This window comes from Macrotis lagotis, chromosome 1, assembly GCF_037893015.1.
Source record: "Macrotis lagotis isolate mMagLag1 chromosome 1, bilby.v1.9.chrom.fasta, whole genome shotgun sequence".
Taxonomy (NCBI): domain Eukaryota; kingdom Metazoa; phylum Chordata; class Mammalia; order Peramelemorphia; family Peramelidae; genus Macrotis; species Macrotis lagotis.
The window spans coordinates 644,881,878-644,901,219 of NC_133658.1; the positions used below are offsets into that span (position 1 = coordinate 644,881,878).

The 19,342-nt window shown below is 36.6% G+C and overlaps 1 protein-coding gene across 3 annotated transcripts in view; it reads left to right on the top strand.

Annotated features, from left to right (window-relative positions):
- The window catches only part of ARHGEF12 (Rho guanine nucleotide exchange factor 12), a 205,178-nt gene that overhangs the window by 173,089 nt on the left and 12,747 nt on the right, over positions 1–19,342 (top strand). For all 3 annotated transcript variants that reach the window (XM_074215280.1, XM_074215282.1, XM_074215281.1), the window contains 10 exons: positions 1,597–1,722; positions 2,524–2,638; positions 5,204–5,304; positions 5,548–5,625; positions 6,630–6,705; positions 7,582–7,749; positions 8,244–8,331; positions 8,721–8,807; positions 8,919–8,998; positions 9,342–9,566. In XM_074215280.1, coding sequence (XP_074071381.1) covers positions 1,597–1,722; positions 2,524–2,638; positions 5,204–5,304; positions 5,548–5,625; positions 6,630–6,705; positions 7,582–7,749; positions 8,244–8,331; positions 8,721–8,807; positions 8,919–8,998; positions 9,342–9,566 — 1,144 coding nt within the window. The remainder of the gene's footprint in view (positions 1–1,596; positions 1,723–2,523; positions 2,639–5,203; positions 5,305–5,547; positions 5,626–6,629; positions 6,706–7,581; positions 7,750–8,243; positions 8,332–8,720; positions 8,808–8,918; positions 8,999–9,341; positions 9,567–19,342) is intronic.

Below are 19,342 nucleotides of genomic sequence, written 5' to 3' on the forward strand. Positions count from 1 at the left end.
ACAATAAGTAATATTAAGTGCTCAAATTGAGTGTTATTTTTATTTATTTAAAGAGAGGAGTGATTTTTCTTATAAACAGTATAACATAAAATGGAATAGGTTGTCTCCCTATAAAAATAAGGAAGTTAGACTCGTGGCTTCACAGGTCCCTTCTAGCTGTCATCTATGATCTTGTGTTTAAAGAAATTATATAATTCATAGCTTCAGGGAGAGGTCCCCTCCCTTTTGTTAGGTATGAATATTCTTTATTTTAGAGTAATGTCTATATAAAATCTCAAAAAAAGGAATAGGTTGACTAAAATCTATCAGCTGTGGGACTCCAATTATTTCATGCTATCAAAACCTGTATATATTCCATGAGTATTTATGTCGGTATATTCACACTATCCCAGATATTGAAAATCAAAGATAATTTCACCCTATTTAGAATGTAGGGAAGGAAGGAGCAAAGCTAACAAGCATTCATTAAGCCTCACTCTTTAATTTTTCACAACAACCCTTTGAGGTAGTTGCTATATATTATCCTCATTTTACAGTGAGAAAATAGAGATAAGTAGAGTTTAGATGATTTGCTTAAGATTGCACAGCTAAGTAATTGTCTGAGGCCAAATTTGAACTCACATTTTCCTCTCTACAGGCCCAATTCTCTTTCCACAATACCCCCAGCTACCTCAGTTGAGACAAAAGCATAATAATCCTTTCCCTCAAACAGCTTGTATTCTAACAAAGAAGCACATATGTTTTTTTGCACATATATAGGTCTATGTAAAATATATGTGCAAGCAGCATTGGAGGGCAAGAAGATGAACATCATAAAAACCTTTATGTAGTAGATAGTACTTGAGGGGAGTCTAAAATGCTTTGGAAGAAGGAAGGATTTAGGGGAAAGATAGTGAGATCAGGGGAGAGAAAACAGCAGAATTTGCCTATCTGGGAGTCAGCTTCATTTAAGTTAGTTACTCTATGCATACATAAGGAATTACCAATCAAGAGACTCTTGAAGGAATAGAGAAGATCATTATAGAACTTGGAGGAAACTCATAGTTTAGGGGACCTGATAGTGATGATGAGCCAGTGAAGGACACCTAGAATACAGTCAATATGTAAATAGGATTAGTTAATAAAGGTATTAAAACTTTTCATTCAAGCTTCATCTTCCCCAGAATATCAATTCACTTGATGAACCCTGCTATTGAAAAACTAGCTTTTCTGTGCATTGTAGTTATGTGTCACTGACAGAAAGGGAACTGTAGAATAAGAACTAGGATAGGTCACTTAAACTACTCTGGACTTGGACCTCTTTTAAGATTTTTAAGTAAGTTTAAATTAAATGGATCTTTGAAGTCCCTTTTTCCACTCTAATAATCTATGAATTCTGATTGAAAAATTGATCTTCTAAGATCCAGATCTTAGATGATGAGAAAAGACCTGATTGTTTTAGTGACAAACAAAAGATATTATTTTTAATGGATGAAAGTTTCTTTCCTCTCTTAAATAGAGGTTAATCTAAAGGGACTTGGGTTGTTCATCATTTTACTTTGTGTTATATTGGCCATTACCCCTTTCTCTGTTGTTTCCCTTGCATTCTTGGCACAGTTCAGTGGAGCAGGAGAGGAGAAGTTGAAACATGCAGCTGCTACCTTCTGTAGTAACCAGCCTTTTGCCCTGGAAATGATCAAGTCTCGCCAGAAAAAGGACTCTCGATTCCAGACTTTTGTGCAGGTGAACTGAGTTACTGAATCAGCACTATAGTACCAGTCTTGGCTCTTACAAAGCTAGGATAGACTAGGAGTATAATTAAAATTAATTCACCTTCTAGAATTTTGTCTGGCATTTGTCTTAAATCAAGATTATTTCCTGGATTATCTCCATTAAATCATTTCTGGAGGTAGAATACTAGCATTGTGGAGAGGTCAATAAAACTTTGATAAAAAGAATGTTGGATCAAGACACCTGCCACAAATATTCATTAATGTTATTGATGTATGATGAGGAAATAATTTGCATCTATTAGGATACTAGGTTGAAGGTAATAGAACAAAAGCCTGACTCAAGATAAACAAAGCATGTACTTTGGGAAAGAAAATTATTGTAGATACATTGTGGTGTTGTGCCCATTTCAGTGAAAAAATACCACTTTAGCTCACCAATTTATCAAAGAGGAGATCAAGCACAGTAAAATATAGTTTGATTGGGGAAAATGGTACATAGATTCTTAATTTTTAAAATGAAATTGATAATGTCACTGGAAGGGAATGACTTCACTTTATTACAAGTGATAATAACTGTCTGTAATGTAGGAAGAAAGTAGTAATACTCTTCTTCCTGTACTTGATTCAAGACACAATAAGTTTGTAAAATATTGGTAATAAATCATGGCATTTTCTGCCTTAATTACTGGAAATGTGGAGTATAGCTATATATAGAAAATATATTATGAATAAGTTGATTATACATGTTCAAGTAATTATAGCTTTAATATAAATGACAATTGCAGTTTAATTTCATGCTATTTAATTTTAGGAGGCTGAGAGTAATCCACTGTGCCGTCGACTGCAGCTAAAGGATATTATTCCTACTCAAATGCAGAGGCTCACTAAATATCCCCTTCTGCTAGATAATATTGCTAAATACACAGGTACAGTATTCCCACTTAAATGGAAAAGTCATAAAATACTTCCTCCTATTAGATAGTCCCTCATAGCACCTCCATATCTCCATATCTGCAAACTTGTTTTCCTTTTGCTTTCCCTTACTGCACCTCACTCCAAGTCCTCTAATCCTTTGACCTCTCAGGTCACATCCCCTCTTCTACCAGCTTTCCCTTACCTAATCCTTCTTTTCATCCATAGCATGATCTCTACTCTAATTCTTTGACCCCCCTCAGTTCACTTCCAGGCTATTAAAAGTACAGATCCAGTAATGTCACCTTCCACCCTTTACCCCAACCCTAATTCAGTTACTTCCAGTGATTCCCTACCTCAAAGATCAAATACAAAAATTCCACATTTAAAGCCCTTCGTAACAGCACCCTCCTACTTTTTTCAGTCTTTTCACATCTTATCCTCCAGCATATACTCTTTGTTCCAGTGACACTGACCTCCTGACTATCCTCACACAAGGCATGCCATTGGTTGGCTCTGAACATTTGGGCTGCTCCCCATGACTAGAGTGCTCTTCCTTAGCTCAGCTTCCTGGTTTCTCTGGATTCCTTCAAATGCATCTAAAAATCCCATTTTTTCAGCATGGTATCAAACTCAAATAGAAACAATCCCTATGAGTTGGTTGCATATTGACCTGGAAAACTCAAATTAACATTTATCATCTATAATATATTTTTGTTAAACATTTTTCAGTTACATTTTATTTTGTTTCTAGAGCATTCAGAAGTCTTGAAGGTATTTGGGAGTGCTCTGAGTTTGACACTTCTGCTCTTTAGGAATCCTTTCCCAAACCCTGTTCATTCTAGTGCCTTCCTTTTTTCTTGTTATATATAAAGCTTGTTTGGTTTTCCCCACCATTAGACTGTAATCTCCTTGAAGGCAGAAGACTGTCTTTTGCTTCTTTTTGTATCCCCAGCGCTTAGTACAGTGGTATATAGTATATAGGTAGCCTATACATGGTGGCATGATATATAGTAGGCATCTAATAAGTATTTATTGACTGGCTAACCAAATGATATGGCAGGATTTTCAATTATGATATTCCTTAGTCTATTTTGTGGCCTCTTTAAAATGGGCTATACTTGTATAGTGCAAGTTTCACCAGAATCAAGGGAAATTTTATCTTTGCCTATAAATTAAGTTGAAGAGTAAAGGAGACAGTTGAATTTGATCATCATTTCTCAAACTGTACATTAGACTGATGATATATTTGAATTTATGTACTCCCTTCTAGACAATTCCAAATACCTTAAGGGCAGAGGTTTGGAAATCTAGTGTGGAGAAAGCTAGGGGAAGGAAATGGAAGACAGAAAATTGCTGAAAAGGAATTAGTTTTTAAAAGCTCTTCAAGTCTTGTTTTTAAGAAGTAGCAGTCTTTTGCTGGTAAATGTCTTATGAATTGGTGGAAATTTGCCAAGCCGTGGTAATTGAGAAGCATTGGACTAAATGTTCTTTTTAAGGGTTCTTCTAGGTTGAAGTGCCTATGTATATATAATTCTTTGATTTTGTTCAGGCCATTCAGAGATGCATAAAATACTTACTGTAATTCTGTAATACTAATTTTGCTTAGGTGAAAATTAAAACAAAATCAATTTTCTTGACTTCTCATGTACTTATAGCTTTTAAAATAATGTAATGCAACTAAACTTTCACTCATCTAATATAAAACCTCAGAATTTGAATATATAAATCAGGAAATTGAAAATTATAGTTCTTCCTAGAAATAATAATTTACCTCTTATTGCATAGTTAGGATTTTGTCTTACTAAAAATCCAATTAAATTTTATGTTTTATTATATTTGAACAATGTGACTAGGTTATAGTTATCTGAGGAATTATAACTTTGATAACTGATTATAGTATTCCTTAAATTCTTAACATCTTTTATTGAATTTCTTTTTTGATGATGTGAATTTTGTAAACCTTTTTTTCCCCTCTATTTAAATCTGATTTCACATTCATTGAAATACTTTTTATGGAGTTATTTGGATTTCTAGCATTCGTCAAACAATTGTATCTTTTTTTGTTGTTTTTGCAAGGGAATGGGGTTAAGTGATTTGCCTAAGATCACACAGCTAGGTAATTAAGGATATAATATAAATATAATATAAATATGATATAAAAACAGGATATAAGATGTCAAATTTGAACTCAGGTCCTCCTGACTCCAGGACCGGTACTCTATCCACTGCACCACCTAGCTGCCCTCAAACAATTATATCTTAAAATAAAAATGGTTCCTTACATATGGAACTCTACACTTTGACACTTTATTTTTTAAAATAATGCAGTTAGCAGAAGTCTTTTGCTATACTGTTTTAATAGGTTTACTACCAAGAGAAATTTTTTCAAACCTGTTTAGTGACTTGACATTGACTGATACTATCTGGACATTTTGGAACTTATAAATTTTCAACCAGATAAGAAAAAAAACTAAAGTATTAGAGTTAATTATTTAATGAATTGGAACAAATTCCATTTTGCATCTTATCAAATTTCTATCATTTTTGAAACTTTTATCTATCTTACCCAATTTCAGAACGGCCCAAGGAAAGAGAAAAAGTGAAGAAAGCAGCAGATCACTGTCGTCAAATCCTAAATTATGTGAATCAAGCTGTCAAGGAGGCAGAGAACAAACAGGTAAAGATCAAAAAACACCTAGCTATAAAGGTAACAAGGGAAGGAAAAAGTGGGACTAGTAAAAGGGAAACAAATCCCTGAAATGCCAGCTGTTTTTGTTATTGGAAAATTACAGGGAAAGACTTAGTTCTTTAACTAGTATATCAAGGTCATTGTGCCCTGGTACAGCATCAAATAACAACACTTATCTGAGCATCACTTCACTAAAGCAATAATCCTGGCTCCCTATTATCTAATTTCCAGCGCTTAGAAGATTATCAGCGCCGCCTTGATACATCTAACTTGAAGCTGTCCGAGTATCCAAATGTTGAAGAGCTCAGGGTGAGAATTGTCTAATGATCTTAATAGTTTTCATAGAGTTCAGTTTAACATAAGAGTAATAGTTAGCCAAGTTTTCTAGAATTTACTACCACATCATGAAGAGATGACATACTAGCCATGTTTGTATTTTTGTACAGACTTGACTCTTTTGGGACAGGGTTATAAGAAGCTTGCAAAAAGTTCAGGGATGCTAATTATGATTGAATTTTAAAAAAAAATTGTTCTGTGGTTTGTGGGGAAAAAATGCCATTTACTAAATGTATTTTCTAGATTTTTGGGTTGAGCAAGATATTTTAGTGATCCTTCCTTAAGGAAAGTGCAAAAAAGCACAATTGTATAAAGTTTGGGCAATAACAAAACCCATACTTTCTTCTACTTCTAGTAGACATAATTATTTTTTCTTGACTGCTTTTGAGTATCCCTAAAGATAAAATTTCATTAAATGCTGCCCTTACTATGTAACCAATTTAGGTAGATTTCTTGAATATGTATTGAAACAGACTTCATTGTGTGGTATAATTCTTTGCAAATAAGTATGTTTAAATATGTTTACCCTCTTGTTGTCCTAATACTCTTTCCTTTCTTGGCTAAGAGAATAACAAAAAGATGATTTTTTCAACTGATTATTGGAAATATTTAAAGCCTCTTGATCATCTAATCTTTTTTACACCGAATATTAACAGTGGTCCTATGGGCTACCCAAGATATATATTCAGGATCAAATGACTGGTTGATGATGAGAGTAACATTGAAAAAGCAATTGCTTTTCTGTATTTTCTTCATTCCTTTGTATCATTTTGTATTAATTACTCCATCTCTGTATTTTATCCTTTGTACAGATAATTTAGAAAGAGTAATGCCTTTATATGAATAGTTCAAATTTAAATAATGAATTAACTTTTTGCATTGGTGATGGTAATGTTGAAGGTACACGTTTTGACAAAATACTTACCTCACTCTGACTTTCAAGATGCTACTTGTGTCTGCTTTTCTCATTTTGACAGAATTTGGATTTAACAAAGAGGAAGATGATTCATGAAGGACCATTGGTATGGAAGGTGAATAGAGATAAGACTATTGGTAGGTTGAATGTCTTTTTCCAGTTGATTTTTTTGGATTTGTTTTTAATTTTTGCTTTTTTTTTTATCAAGGGAGAAAGGGAATGTGGATGTAGGATTGAGAGGAAGGTTAAATTTCCTTCATGTTTCAGCACTATCTCAAACAAGCTTATAAATATGAAGCTCTGCTTTGTCGGCCTCTTGTTTTTGCTTCTTTGTTTTGGTTAATTCTGAAATGTATTTCATTTCATTTTCATTTCAAATGTGTAGTGCTCCTGTGTGCCAGGCACTGTGCTCCATGCCCCAGCTATAGCCAACATTTACTTAACATTCACATAAATATCATTCCAGAAACTAGCAGTGGGCTTTTTCCATGCCCCAATTCCATCCCTGCCCAAGTCCTACTGTTTTAAAACATTTCATTTGTAATCAAGGGAAATTTGGCAAAGTAGTATCTTCTGCATACAGAGTCAGGAAGATTTTAATTTGATTCTGCTTCTAACACTTAATGACTGATTGTGGACAAATCATTTACTCCTCCTCAGTCTATCCAATGGGGATAATAAAACCCATACTAATGACTTTACTGAGTTGTTTTGAGGCTTAAATGAAATAATAAATTTGAATGTAAGTTCCACCATTAAATTGTGAGCTCCTTGAGGATAGGAACTGTCTTTTCTCCCTTTTTGTATCCCTACTACTTAGTACAGTGCCTGGCATGTAATAGATACTTATTCAATCTTTATTGACTGAGATACCATGCAGTTCTTAAAGTGCTGAGTGAATTTTGGGTATTAAAAGGAAGCAAACTGATTCTTAGGCCTCATACATCATCATACTTCTTTTTTCCCCCCTGTGGAGTTGGGTATAAATGTGTGATATCTTCTCTTTTTTTTAGATCTTTACACATTGCTGCTAGAGGACATCCTTGTATTGTTACAAAAGCAGGATGATAGACTGGTGTTGAGATGTCATAGTAAAATTCTAGCATCTACAGCCGATAGCAAACATACATTCAGCCCTGTAATCAAATTGAATACTGTGTTGGTTCGGCAAGTTGCAACAGGCAAGTACTTCCACTGAGTAAAGCTACAACTTATGGTTCATTATAAAGTCACTTTAGAAATAGCATGTTTTCTAATTAGGACAAGAAACATCAAATTCTCTTCTTGGATAAACCTGGAAAAGCTTAATGAACTTTGTTTCCTACTTGTAAAGTGAAACAATAATATGTAAATTTTGTATGGAGATGTGTGTGTGTGTGTGTGTGTGTATGTGTATGTATAAATTATTGTTTTGAGATCCCTGGATTCTGTGAGCTTTTCTAACATGCCATTATGTACATGAAGAGTAGTAATTTTTTTTGTCTTAGGTAAAATAAAGGAACATTTAAAGAGTTTAGAGTAGTTGAAGTTTGACGGTCACATCTACAGTTAAAATGAATGCAATACAGTAATAATGTTTAACTCAATAATAGCAATATATCAACAACATCTTCTGGTTCAGTATATTTCTGTTTGATCCATGATTTGAATAACTTTTTATAACGCTCTCTTCCAGATAACAAAGCATTATTTGTCATCTCTATGTCAGACAATGGAGCCCAAATTTATGAATTGGTGGCACAGACAGTTTCTGAAAAAGCAGTGTAAGTGACAGTTTCAATTATATTTTTCTCCCTAAAATTTTCTGTTAGTCTCAAAGCATAATATTTCTGATTAGTTTAATGACTTGAATTAGTTGTGCTACAAAAACACTGACTGGAGACTGAATCTTCTTCCCCTCTAATCTTTAAAGAAGTTTATCCTCTTCTGGGGCAAGGATACACACACACACACACACACACACACACACACACACACACACACACACACACATTTTCCCAGCACCCATCATAAGCTTACTTCTTGGGTCTTTATTAAATGTATGTTGGATTAAATTTAATCTCTTTATTTTCTCTTTTTTTTTCCTCTCCCTCCCTCCCCTCCTGTGCCATCCCCTACCCCCACCTCAACAACCTCTTGAAACTTCCTGTAGCTGGCAGGACTTGATTGGCAGGATGGCCCTGACAGTAAAGGAACAGTCCACAAAGCCCATTCCACTTCCAGAGTCACCCCCCTGCGAGTGAGTTTTTGCATTGATTTTCAATTAGCATGATTTTTTTATCTTGTATATTTTGATGCAGTGATGCTAGGTACCTGATGGTCATGAAGGATGGTTTTTATCTTTCTGCAGAGGAGAGCGTGATGAAGAAGAAGCTTCAAAACTGAAGGAGGAATCACATGGTGTTTCTACCTCTAGTCTTCAGAGTCCAGGTAAGCTTATTCCTATTAACTCAAGGAAAAATGTAATTAATATATCATATTAAATTTTAAGGAATCTTCGAAGGATTCTCTAATTCATAGATTTGAGCTACTGATCTAACATTGCAGAATTATCAGGATAGTCCATGCAGTTGAGATTCCACTTGAATTCTTGAAGGTGAAGACTATAAGCATTTCTAGGGATAGTTTTCTTTGCTTTTTGTGAAGTTTCTATCTAAGATACTTGAACATATATAGAATTTCTTTTTTCCTTAGGGAAGCAGGTAAGAACATTACTTTGGTATTTAGGTCCTACCATTTATAAACATTGCACCTTTTCTTCTCCATTGAGCAGAAAAACACATAGGATCAGAGACTCCTTTAATGTCAAAACCTCAGTCTTCTTCATCAGTTACATCTGGGAAATCAGAGATCAGTGATCTACTGGTTGAAAGACAGTTTGAAAAGGAACAAACAGAAGAGTCATTTAAAGAGTCTGGAATGGATTATCAGAGTACTATCCCAGAACAGCATTTTCCTGTCTCTGAGGAGCGGTGGGCATTGGATGCACTGAGGAACTGTAAGTGATTCAGTCAATCATTCACATAGTTTGTGCAAGGCATATACAGTAAGGATAAGGACAAAAGAGAATCCCTGTTCTCAGAGATGTTAGCAGTCTAGTTGAAATGACAAAGCAGTAAAGGGTAATTAAAAGTGCTGGATTCAGGGTCAGGTCCAGGCTCTGCTCTTACTTGCCTGGATGACCTTAGGCTACTTAGCTCCTCTGATCCTCACTTTCTTCATCTGCAGAATCAAGGTATTGGACCAGAAGATCTTTAAAGTCCCTTCTTAGACTAAATCTTTTAGTTGTGTATCAGTAATACACATATGACTTAAAAACAAAGCTTAGCAGTAAGAGAGAGTATATTTCAAGCATACAATAAATAGTACAGACATTAGCAACTAAACATTTTAGAGATTACTATTGGTATCCTTGAGTATCAATAAGTAGTTAGAATTTTTGCAGTGGCTTGAAAGGGTATCATTGAGTAGTTAGAAATTGTGTAATGGTTTGAAAAATGTGGATAGGGCTGGAGGTAGAAGGACATGAGTCTTTATGGGGAAATAGTGAATTAGTCTAGTCTGACTGAAGTAGGGCATTCATGCAAAGGAGTATGATAGATAAAATTGGAAAAATGAGTTTGAAGATAGATTGTGCAAGGCCTGTAGATAAAGTGGGGCACTGAAGGTGTCTGAGCAGAGAAATGATATGATAGTGGCATTTCAGGAAAATTAAACTGGTAGCTTTGTGAAAGATGAATTTGATAAGTAAAGACCAGAAGTAGAAATATTAATAGGTAAGATATTGCAGTAAGCTAATCATTTGCCTTGAGATATAAGGTTATAAGCAGTGATGAAAATTAAGCTTTTAAAAGTATTATAAAGAAGCCCCAGAACTATGTGACTAGATGGAAGTAGGGTAGAAGAGAGGAAGGGAGGAGTCAAAGATGGCATCAGTGTTTTACCTTTGAATTATGGACAGAATGCTAGTAGTGTTAATAGCATCAAGCAAGGGAAGAGGGAAACAAGTTATATTTTAAACATATTAAGCTTTATGTTGTGGCAACATAGCTAATTGAATATATGAAAATGTCTAGCAGTAATTTAGAGATGTAGGACTGGAGTATGTGAAAGAAAAAAGGTCTGGAGATTTAAATTTGAGAATCATCCATGAAGGAGTAACAGTTGAAAATGTTGAAATGACTGGAATCTTTAAAGAGAGTTTCAGAAGTGGAAGAGAAGGATCTTAGTAGTTGTGAAAATTAGGGCCTGGGACTGGGAAAATCACAGAAGGTTAACTCAAAACTCTGGAACCTTGTCTTTAAGCCTCTCACTCTTAGCTGATTTCTGTATAGTTGTTGGGTTTTTAAAAAATTTTTTATTTAATATTTATTCTCATTTTGTACAAATAATGTTTTTTATACATTAATAAAATATTCTTGTTTAATAATAAACAAAATACCCCCTCCCCCAAAAAATATAGACTCGTTTGAGCGATAAAGTAAAGGGGGAGAGAAAAAATTAAAATTAAAAAAATAATAGTAATAATTGTAGGTATGGCCAGGTGGCGCAGTGGACGGAGCACCAGCCCTGGAGCCAGGAGCACCCTAGCCCATATCCGGCCCCGTGTACCCAACAATCACCCAGCTGTGTGACATGCAAGCCACCCCAAACCCACTGCTCTGCAAAAACCAAAAAAAAGAAAAAAAAAGACCCAAAATAAAATAAAATAAAATAGTAATAATAGTAGGGGCGGCTGGGTGATGGACAAAGCATTGGGCCTTGAGCCAGGAGCACCCAGGTCCAAATCCGGCCTCAGATGCCCAACGATCACCCAGCTATGCGGCCCCAGGCAGGCCACCCAGCCCCATTTGCCCTGCACCCCGCCCCCCCAAAAAATACTAATAATAAAAAATGTGCTTTAGTCTGTGTTCCAATACCACCAACTCTGTTGTGGGTGGATCACATTCTTTATAAGTCCATCACAAAAGTTACTTCTATATTTTTCCACCATTGCTATTGCTGATCTCAACTCCCTCCTTTTGCATTTCTCCACTACTTTGTACTATATTTTCTCTCTCCTTTCACTCTGACTCTGCTGTAGGGTGCTGAGTGGCACAGCAGACAGATCTCTGGCCCTGGGGCCAAGAGGCCCTGAGCCCCCTCAGCATCCACCTGGCCCTATGGTCCTGGACAAGCCATCTAATCCCAGCCCCTTGCAAGAAGTGAAAAAGAAAATGTGTTATATCTGACCACTCTCGCCCATGGTCCATCCTCTCCTCCATCGTTCACATCCCAACCCCTTCCCGCTGCCCCCACCTCCTTCTTACTCCAGATGTCTATACCCCATTGAGTATATATGCTGTTTCCTCTCCTAGCCACCACTGATGAGAGCGAAGATACCCTCATTCCCCATTGCCTTCCCCCTTTCCATATCATTGCAATAGTTCATTGTAATAAAGAAAAATCTTATTATATGAAATATCTTGGCCTATTCCCCTTCTCCTTTCTCTTTCTCCCATTACATTTCACTTTTTTCTATTGACTCCATTTTTATACTATATTTTATCTTCAAATTCAGCTTTCTCCTGTGCTTCATCTATAAAATCTCCTTCTACTTGCTCTGTTAACTGAGAAGGTTCATATGAGTATTATCAGTGTCATTTTTCTATACAGGAATACATGCAGTTCATCATCATTAAGTCCCTCATATTTTCCCCTTCTCCTCCAATCTCTTATGCTTCACCCGAGTCCTGTATCTGAAGATCAAACCTTCTGTTCAGCTCTGGCCATTCCAACAGGAACATTTGAAATTCCCCTGGTTCATCGAAAGTCCATCTTTTTCCCTGGAAGAGGATGTTCAGCCTTGCTGGGTAGTTCATTCTTGGCTGCATTCTAAGCTCTTTTGCCTTCCGGTATATTATATTCCAAGCCCTACGAGCTTTTCATGTAGTTGCTGCTAAGTCCTGTGCGATCCTGACTGCAGCTCCATGATATTTGAATTGTGTCCTTCTGGCTGCTTATAATATTTTCTCTTTGACTTGGGAATTCTGGAACTTGGCTGTAATATTCCTGGGGATTGGCTTTTTGCAATCTCTTTCTTGGGGGGAGTGGTGGATTCTCTCCATTTCTATTTTGCCCTCTGCTTCTAGGATATTAGGGCAATTTTCCTATAATAATTCTTTGAAAATGATGTCAAGTCTCTTTTCCTGATCATGACTTTAAGGTATTCCAATAATTTTTAAATTATCTTTCCTAAATCTGTTTTCCATATCAGTTGTGTTTTTAATGAGATGTTTCATGTTTTCTTCTAATTTTTCATTCTTTTGGTTTTGAAGTATTGAGTTCTGATTTCTCATAAATTCAGCAATCTCCCTGAGTTCTATTCTTTGTCTGAAGGATTTATTTTCCTCAGAGAGCTTTCTTATCTCTTTTTTCCATCTGGCCAATTCTGCTTTTTAAAGCATTCTCCTCAATAACTTTTTGAACTGTTTTATCCATTTGACCTAAGCTGGTTTTTAGCATGCTATTTTCTTCAGCATTTTTTTGGATTTCCTTGACTAGGCTGCTGACTTCATTTACATGTTTTTCCTACATCTGTCTCCTTTCTTTTCCCAGTTTTTCTTCTAACTCCCTCATTTGATTTTTAAAGTGCTTTTTGAGCTCTGTCATAGCCTGAGCCCAATTTCTGTTCTTCTTGGAGTCTTTAGATGCAGGAGCTTGTGCTTCCTCATCTTCAGACTGAGTATTTTGATTCTTCTTGGGCTCATAGGCAAAATATTTCTCAGTGGTGTTCTTCTTTTTTCTCTGCTTGCTCACTTTCCCAGCCTAAGCCTGTTTTGGGGGTGCTTCCTGAGCTTTTGGAACATTCCCACAAGGATCTCAGCGTGTGAGTCTCTGTCCTCCCTCCTGGTCTGTGAATGACCATAAACGCCCCCCTCTGCCATGGGGCTGAGGTGGGGGGGGTCTGTTGTTCTGGGGGGGGGGCTAGACTGAGATCAGGATCTGAATGTGGTCAGAACCCCAGCATTCTGTTCCAGGTGCAGAGGACAGAGCTGGGCAGTCTCTCCACTCCCTCCCTAGATTCAGGGTGCTCTTGCCCTGGGGGCTCCTGCTTACTGGCTTCTGCTTCCTGTTCTGGATCTGGGCTGCAGTGGCCATGCTGCTCACTGTGAGCCCTGAGGGCTGGGCTTCACATGCTCGCTCTGGCAGAGGTCCCCCACTGATCCCCCAAGTTGTGCCTGGTGCTCCCCGGGGTGGAGGTCAGGAAACTCCCCGGCTGTTGTGAGCTGTGGCTCCCAGCACCCTTGGGCTGCCTCCAGGAGGCTGAAGTTCTTTAGCTCTGGCGGCTGCCCCTCCAACCCCAGGGAGCAGAGCCTTTCTGCTCTTTTCCAGGTTACTTTGAGTAGGAGAACTGCCTTACTGGGTCCCTCTGTGGGTACTGTCTCTTGAAAATTTAGTTGGAGTCCTTAATTTATAAGTTTTATTTGAGGATCCTCTTTTGTTGCCATCTTGGTTCCACCCCCTTCTGTATAGTTGTTGCACAATCCTAGTGACTTCCTCATATATACTTTGGAGCTCAGAATCTGCACTATTTTTTAAAATTTTAAATAAACTAAGGAAAATGTCCTTTTTTTGTTGACAATGTAGTTTTATCAAAATTCATCAAAATTTATCTTTTGGTTGCATTTCTCAGATATGTTATGAACTGAGCCAACTTATAAAAATATGAATCATTCCCTAATTGATAAATGGTCAAAGAATAGAAACAAGCAATTTTCAGAAGAAATCAGGATTATCAATCACATAAAAAAATCTCTAAATCACTACTGATTAGAGAAATGTAAATTAAAGCAACTCTCACACCTGTCAATTGGCTAACATGACAGAAAAGGAAAATGACAAGAGTTTGAGGGGATATGGAAAAATTGGGACACTTAATGCACTGTTGGTGGACTTATGAACTGGTCCAACCATTCTGGAGAGCAATTTGGAATTATGACCAAAAAGCAGTAAAACTATTCATATCCTTTGGTCTACCAATATCACTACTAGGTCTGTATCCCAAAGATATTAAAGAAAAGGGAAAAAGACCCACTTGAATAAAAATATTTATAACAATTCTTTTTATCATAACAAAGAATTAGAAATTGTGGGGATACCCAACAGTTGGGGCATGGCTGAACAAGTTATGGTATATGATTGTGATGGAACACTATTATTCTATGGAAGTGGCAAGCAGGCGGGTTTCAGAAAACCTGGAAAGACTCATATGCAAAGTGAGTAAAACAAGGAGAACATTTAAAATAATAACAGTAATGCTGTATGAGGATCAACTGTGAATGACTTAGCTTTTTTCATCAATACAGTGATCCAAGACAATTTTAAAGGATTCATGATGAAAAATGCTATCCACCTCTAGAGAGAGAGAGAATTGATGAACTTTGAATGCAATAGAAACATATATTTTTTGTTTTCTTTATTGTTTGTATGTGTGTGTTGCATCATGTCTAGTGTGGAAAAAATGTCTAGTCAAGCAAAACTCATATTTGTTCAAAATTGGGGGGGGGTATCAGCCTAAGAGAGAGAGAGAGAGAGAGAGAGAGAGATTGTCCTTTGGTTAGTTCTACCACATGCCTAAATTGCTGGAACCAAAGAAAATTGTGGGCCATTTTCAGTCTTCTTAACAGCTAAGGGAAATTCCTTAGGTTATTTTCTAAGGTAATAAGATAATAATTTGCATATTTTAATTTGGGGTGTGTTTAATGAGGAATTTTCTTTGGTGTCCATAAAGAACACCAAAGTGTTAAAGTGTTCTTTGTACATTGAAGATTAACATGAAGTGATGATCAGTGTTTTTCAAAAGTTCATTGCAATGTCAAAATATTTTCACTATTGTTATTGTTATTAAGACAATTTTGCTTGGAGACTTTTTTTTTTTTTTTTTTTTTTAGCTTTTGCAAGACAAACAGGATTAAGTGGCTTGCCCAAGGCCACACAGCTAGGTAATTATTAAATGTCTGAGACCGGATTTGAACCCAGGTACTCCTGACTCCAGGGCCAGTGCTTTATCCACTACGCCACCTAGCTGCCCCTTGGAGCCTTTTAAATATATTTTTATATGTAAAAATGTTCTTGTCTTGCCTGACACCAACTCCAGATATATCCCATCATTTGCTTTGACTACTACTGCTGATATACTTATGAATGGAGCTGGAGGAATCAGGCACTTAAGCAGACTGTATCCATTTAGATTTATGCTTTTCTAATTTCATATGGGCCCTTCACCTAAGCAAGATAATTGCTTTCATTCTCCTTACTTGATTTTCTATCCTTCTTCCCACAGAAGCTGTTCAAAACATCTCTACTCAGATCTTCCCTACTACCCCTTCTTCAGCCTTTCAGATGAGAACCTTGCCTCAGATTTGGTTGATAAAATAGAAACCACTTGTCATGGGATATACTCCTTTTTCTTTCTTTTCTCTCCACTGTATCATACAACCTGCTGATATCATGCTCTAATTAGGTGACTTTTTCCCCAACCAAAACTAAACTTTTTATATGAGACCTGATCTCATCCCCTTTGGTCTTTTCCATCAAATTCATATTCATTCTCATTCATTCTCCCCCTCTCTCCCCCTCCCCCTCTGTACTTCTCTAGTTTCTCTCTCCCACCTGGTTCCTTTCCTGTTACCTACAGTGGGTACTCAAGTCTCCTACTTTTTGAAAATCAACCATTTCCTCATCCTATCAAGTTAGATCTTGCCTTCCTTTCCTAATCAAACTGCTAGAAAACTATTTACAGTTGTTGCCTCTGCTTTCTCTTTTCTCCCATTCTTTTTTTTAAGCTTTTTTCAGTGTGACTTTGAACCTCAACCCTCATCCAAAATTTTTCTCTGTAAAATTACCAGCAATAGTTTTTTTCTCAATTTTTATCCTTCCTGACCTCTCTGGAACATCTGACCATTGACCACACTTTTAATACCCTCTTGTCTTTGTGACTTTCTGTCTGTCCATCTGTCTCCTTGCCTGCCTCTCTCTCCCCTCCTCCCCTTCACCTATTCATCTCCTCCATCTTCTTTTCTGATCTATGTCTGATATCGTAACTCCTGACTATGGCTGTCTCCCAAGGCAATGTACTTTCATCAGCTTCCAAGGATATAATTATCATCTTGATGCAGATAACTCCTACTTTTATCCAGTCTTCATCTTTTTCTAAGTTCCAGCAGTTCATCTCCATCTGCTTCTTGTGTATTTCAAACTGTATATGCTATTGGCATCTAAAACAGAGCTAATCCTTTCTTGCCAAAAGGCTAGTCCTCTTTTGGACTTCTTTCTTTCTATTGAAGGCAACACCATCTACATTCTTAACTTCAGTGTTGTCACTCTCCCTTGCTCAATATTTATTGTTATATATTGTTGATCCTGCCTCCTTGTCATCTCCTACATCTATCCCCTTCTCTTTATCATTCCTCCAATTTAGGCTTTTCTCACATTTTGCCAGGACTCAAAAATTAATTATTTATTTTATTGTTTATTTTGAATTTCAGTTTTTCCCCCTAATCTTGCTTCTGGCAAGTCTGATAGTCTTTATAGTGCTTCCATGCTGTACACTGATCAAAATTGAATGTGTTGAGAGAAAAATCACATCCTTAAGGAAAAAAACAAAATATAAAAGATAGCAAGATCACATAATAAAATAAGGTGTTTTTTTTTAATTAAAAGTAATAATCTTTGGTCTTTGTTCAAACTCCACAATTCTTTCTCTGGATATGAATGGTATTCTCCTTTGCAGATACCTCAAAATTGTCCCTGATTGTTGCATTGATGAAATGAGCAAGTCCATTAAGATTGATCTTCATGTTGCTGTTATGGTGTACAGTGTTCTTCTGGGTCTGCTCATTTTGCTCACCATCAGTTCATGCAAATCCTTCCAGGCTTCTCTGAATTCCCATCCCTCCTGGTTTGTAATAGAACAAGAGTGTTCCATAATGTACACCACAATTTGTTCAGCCATTCCCCAATTGATGGACATTCACTTGATTTCCAGTTCTTTGCTACCACAAACAGGGCTGCTATGAATATTTTTGTACAAGTGATGTTTTTACCCTTTTTCATGATCTCTTCAGGGTATAGACCTAGTAGTGGTATTACTCAATCAAACGGTATGCACATTTTTATTGCCCTTTGGGCATAATTCCGAATTTGCCTGGACTCTTACAGTGACCTCCTCATTGGTCTTTCAAGCTTTCAAGTCTTTATCTTCTCCAGCATAGCTTCCTGCCAGAATGATTTTTATCAAACTCCAAGGAACCTTTTTTGCTTCCAAGGTTAAGTATAAGTTCCGCTATTTAGCTTTTAATGCCCTTTGCAATCTAGCCCAGTCTTCCTTACCAGCTTGTATTTTGCATGACTCTCTTCCATACACAGACTGATTCTCTTACATTTCTTTTCAATGAGATGCCAGTTCTCTTCTCTGTACCTTCCATTACCCTTCCCCTCATGCTGAGGATATCCTCTGTACTCTTACTTCACCTTTGCCTTAACAACATGGTTTTCCTTTTTAATGCTGCATAAGTGACAAAGAAAACATGAATCCTTTCTTAATTCTCACCAATTTACTCTGTATCTCTCTGGGTCTCACCCAATGGGAGATAAGCTCCTCATATCCATATTGCTGATTGAAGACAGTGCCTGGAACTTCTCTGGTACTTAATAAGTGCATTTTGATTGTATGATACAGGGAGAGTATAGTAGAGCTAGCTAATGGTGGTGAGAATGACATATATGGACACATACAGATCCACTTAAGAAGTTGTTAAATTTTAAGTCGAAATTTTAAAAAGCACTAAGCCAGACTTACAATTGATGAACTCAGATGTAATGAGGAAAAATAGATCATCAACTAAGATCTTTATAATATGTTCATTGTAGTTAATAGAAACACTAACTAAACTTATTTAAGTTTTACATTTCTGTTATTGATACCTCAGCATTTTGAATCTTCTGCTTTGTTAAAACCCTCTACTCTTCAGCCAACTACCTTTTAATAATAACCTGCTGTATGCCAGGCAGTGGAGATACTAGTACATAAATGAAATTTTCTCATCCTCAAGTAGAAACAGAGAAATCTCTGAAAAAAAAAAGTTTAATAACTGGGGTGGGGGAAACTGACCTCAGAGGCATTGGGAAGAGACTGAGAGAAAGAGTCCCTGAACTGAACTTTGAAGGAAACTAGCAGAGATAAGGGAGGAGGTTCTGTATTCCAAGCAAGGAGAATTAATCTAGCCAATGGAAAAGAAGTAGAAGATGGAATTCATATGTAGGGAACAGTAAGAAGGTTAATTTGACTTCACCAGAGTTCATGAAGGGGATTAATTTATAGGGTTGGAAAGATAAGGAGGAATCAAGTTGCAAAAAAGCTTTAAATCATAGGAGAGTTTTCTTTTGAGCTTAGAGAACATAGGGAGCCACTGGAGCTTATTGAGCAGAGTAGCATTGTGGTAAGACCTATGCTTTAGGAATCTTTAAGAAAATTACCAAAAATAGTTCCTTATATTTACATAGTAAATATTTAAGAATAGTTCAAAAAAGTTTGTGCTTTTTTTCCTAAACCTAATTTTCTCAAAATACCTAGAAAGTAGAGGGTGTTATACCACTACTGTCTAAGATTTGCCCAAGATCACACAGCTAGGTAATTATTAAGTGTCTGAGGCCGGATTTGAACCCAGGTTCTCCTGACTCCAAAACCAATGCTCTATCCACTGAGCCACCTAGCTGCCCCCCCCCCCCAGG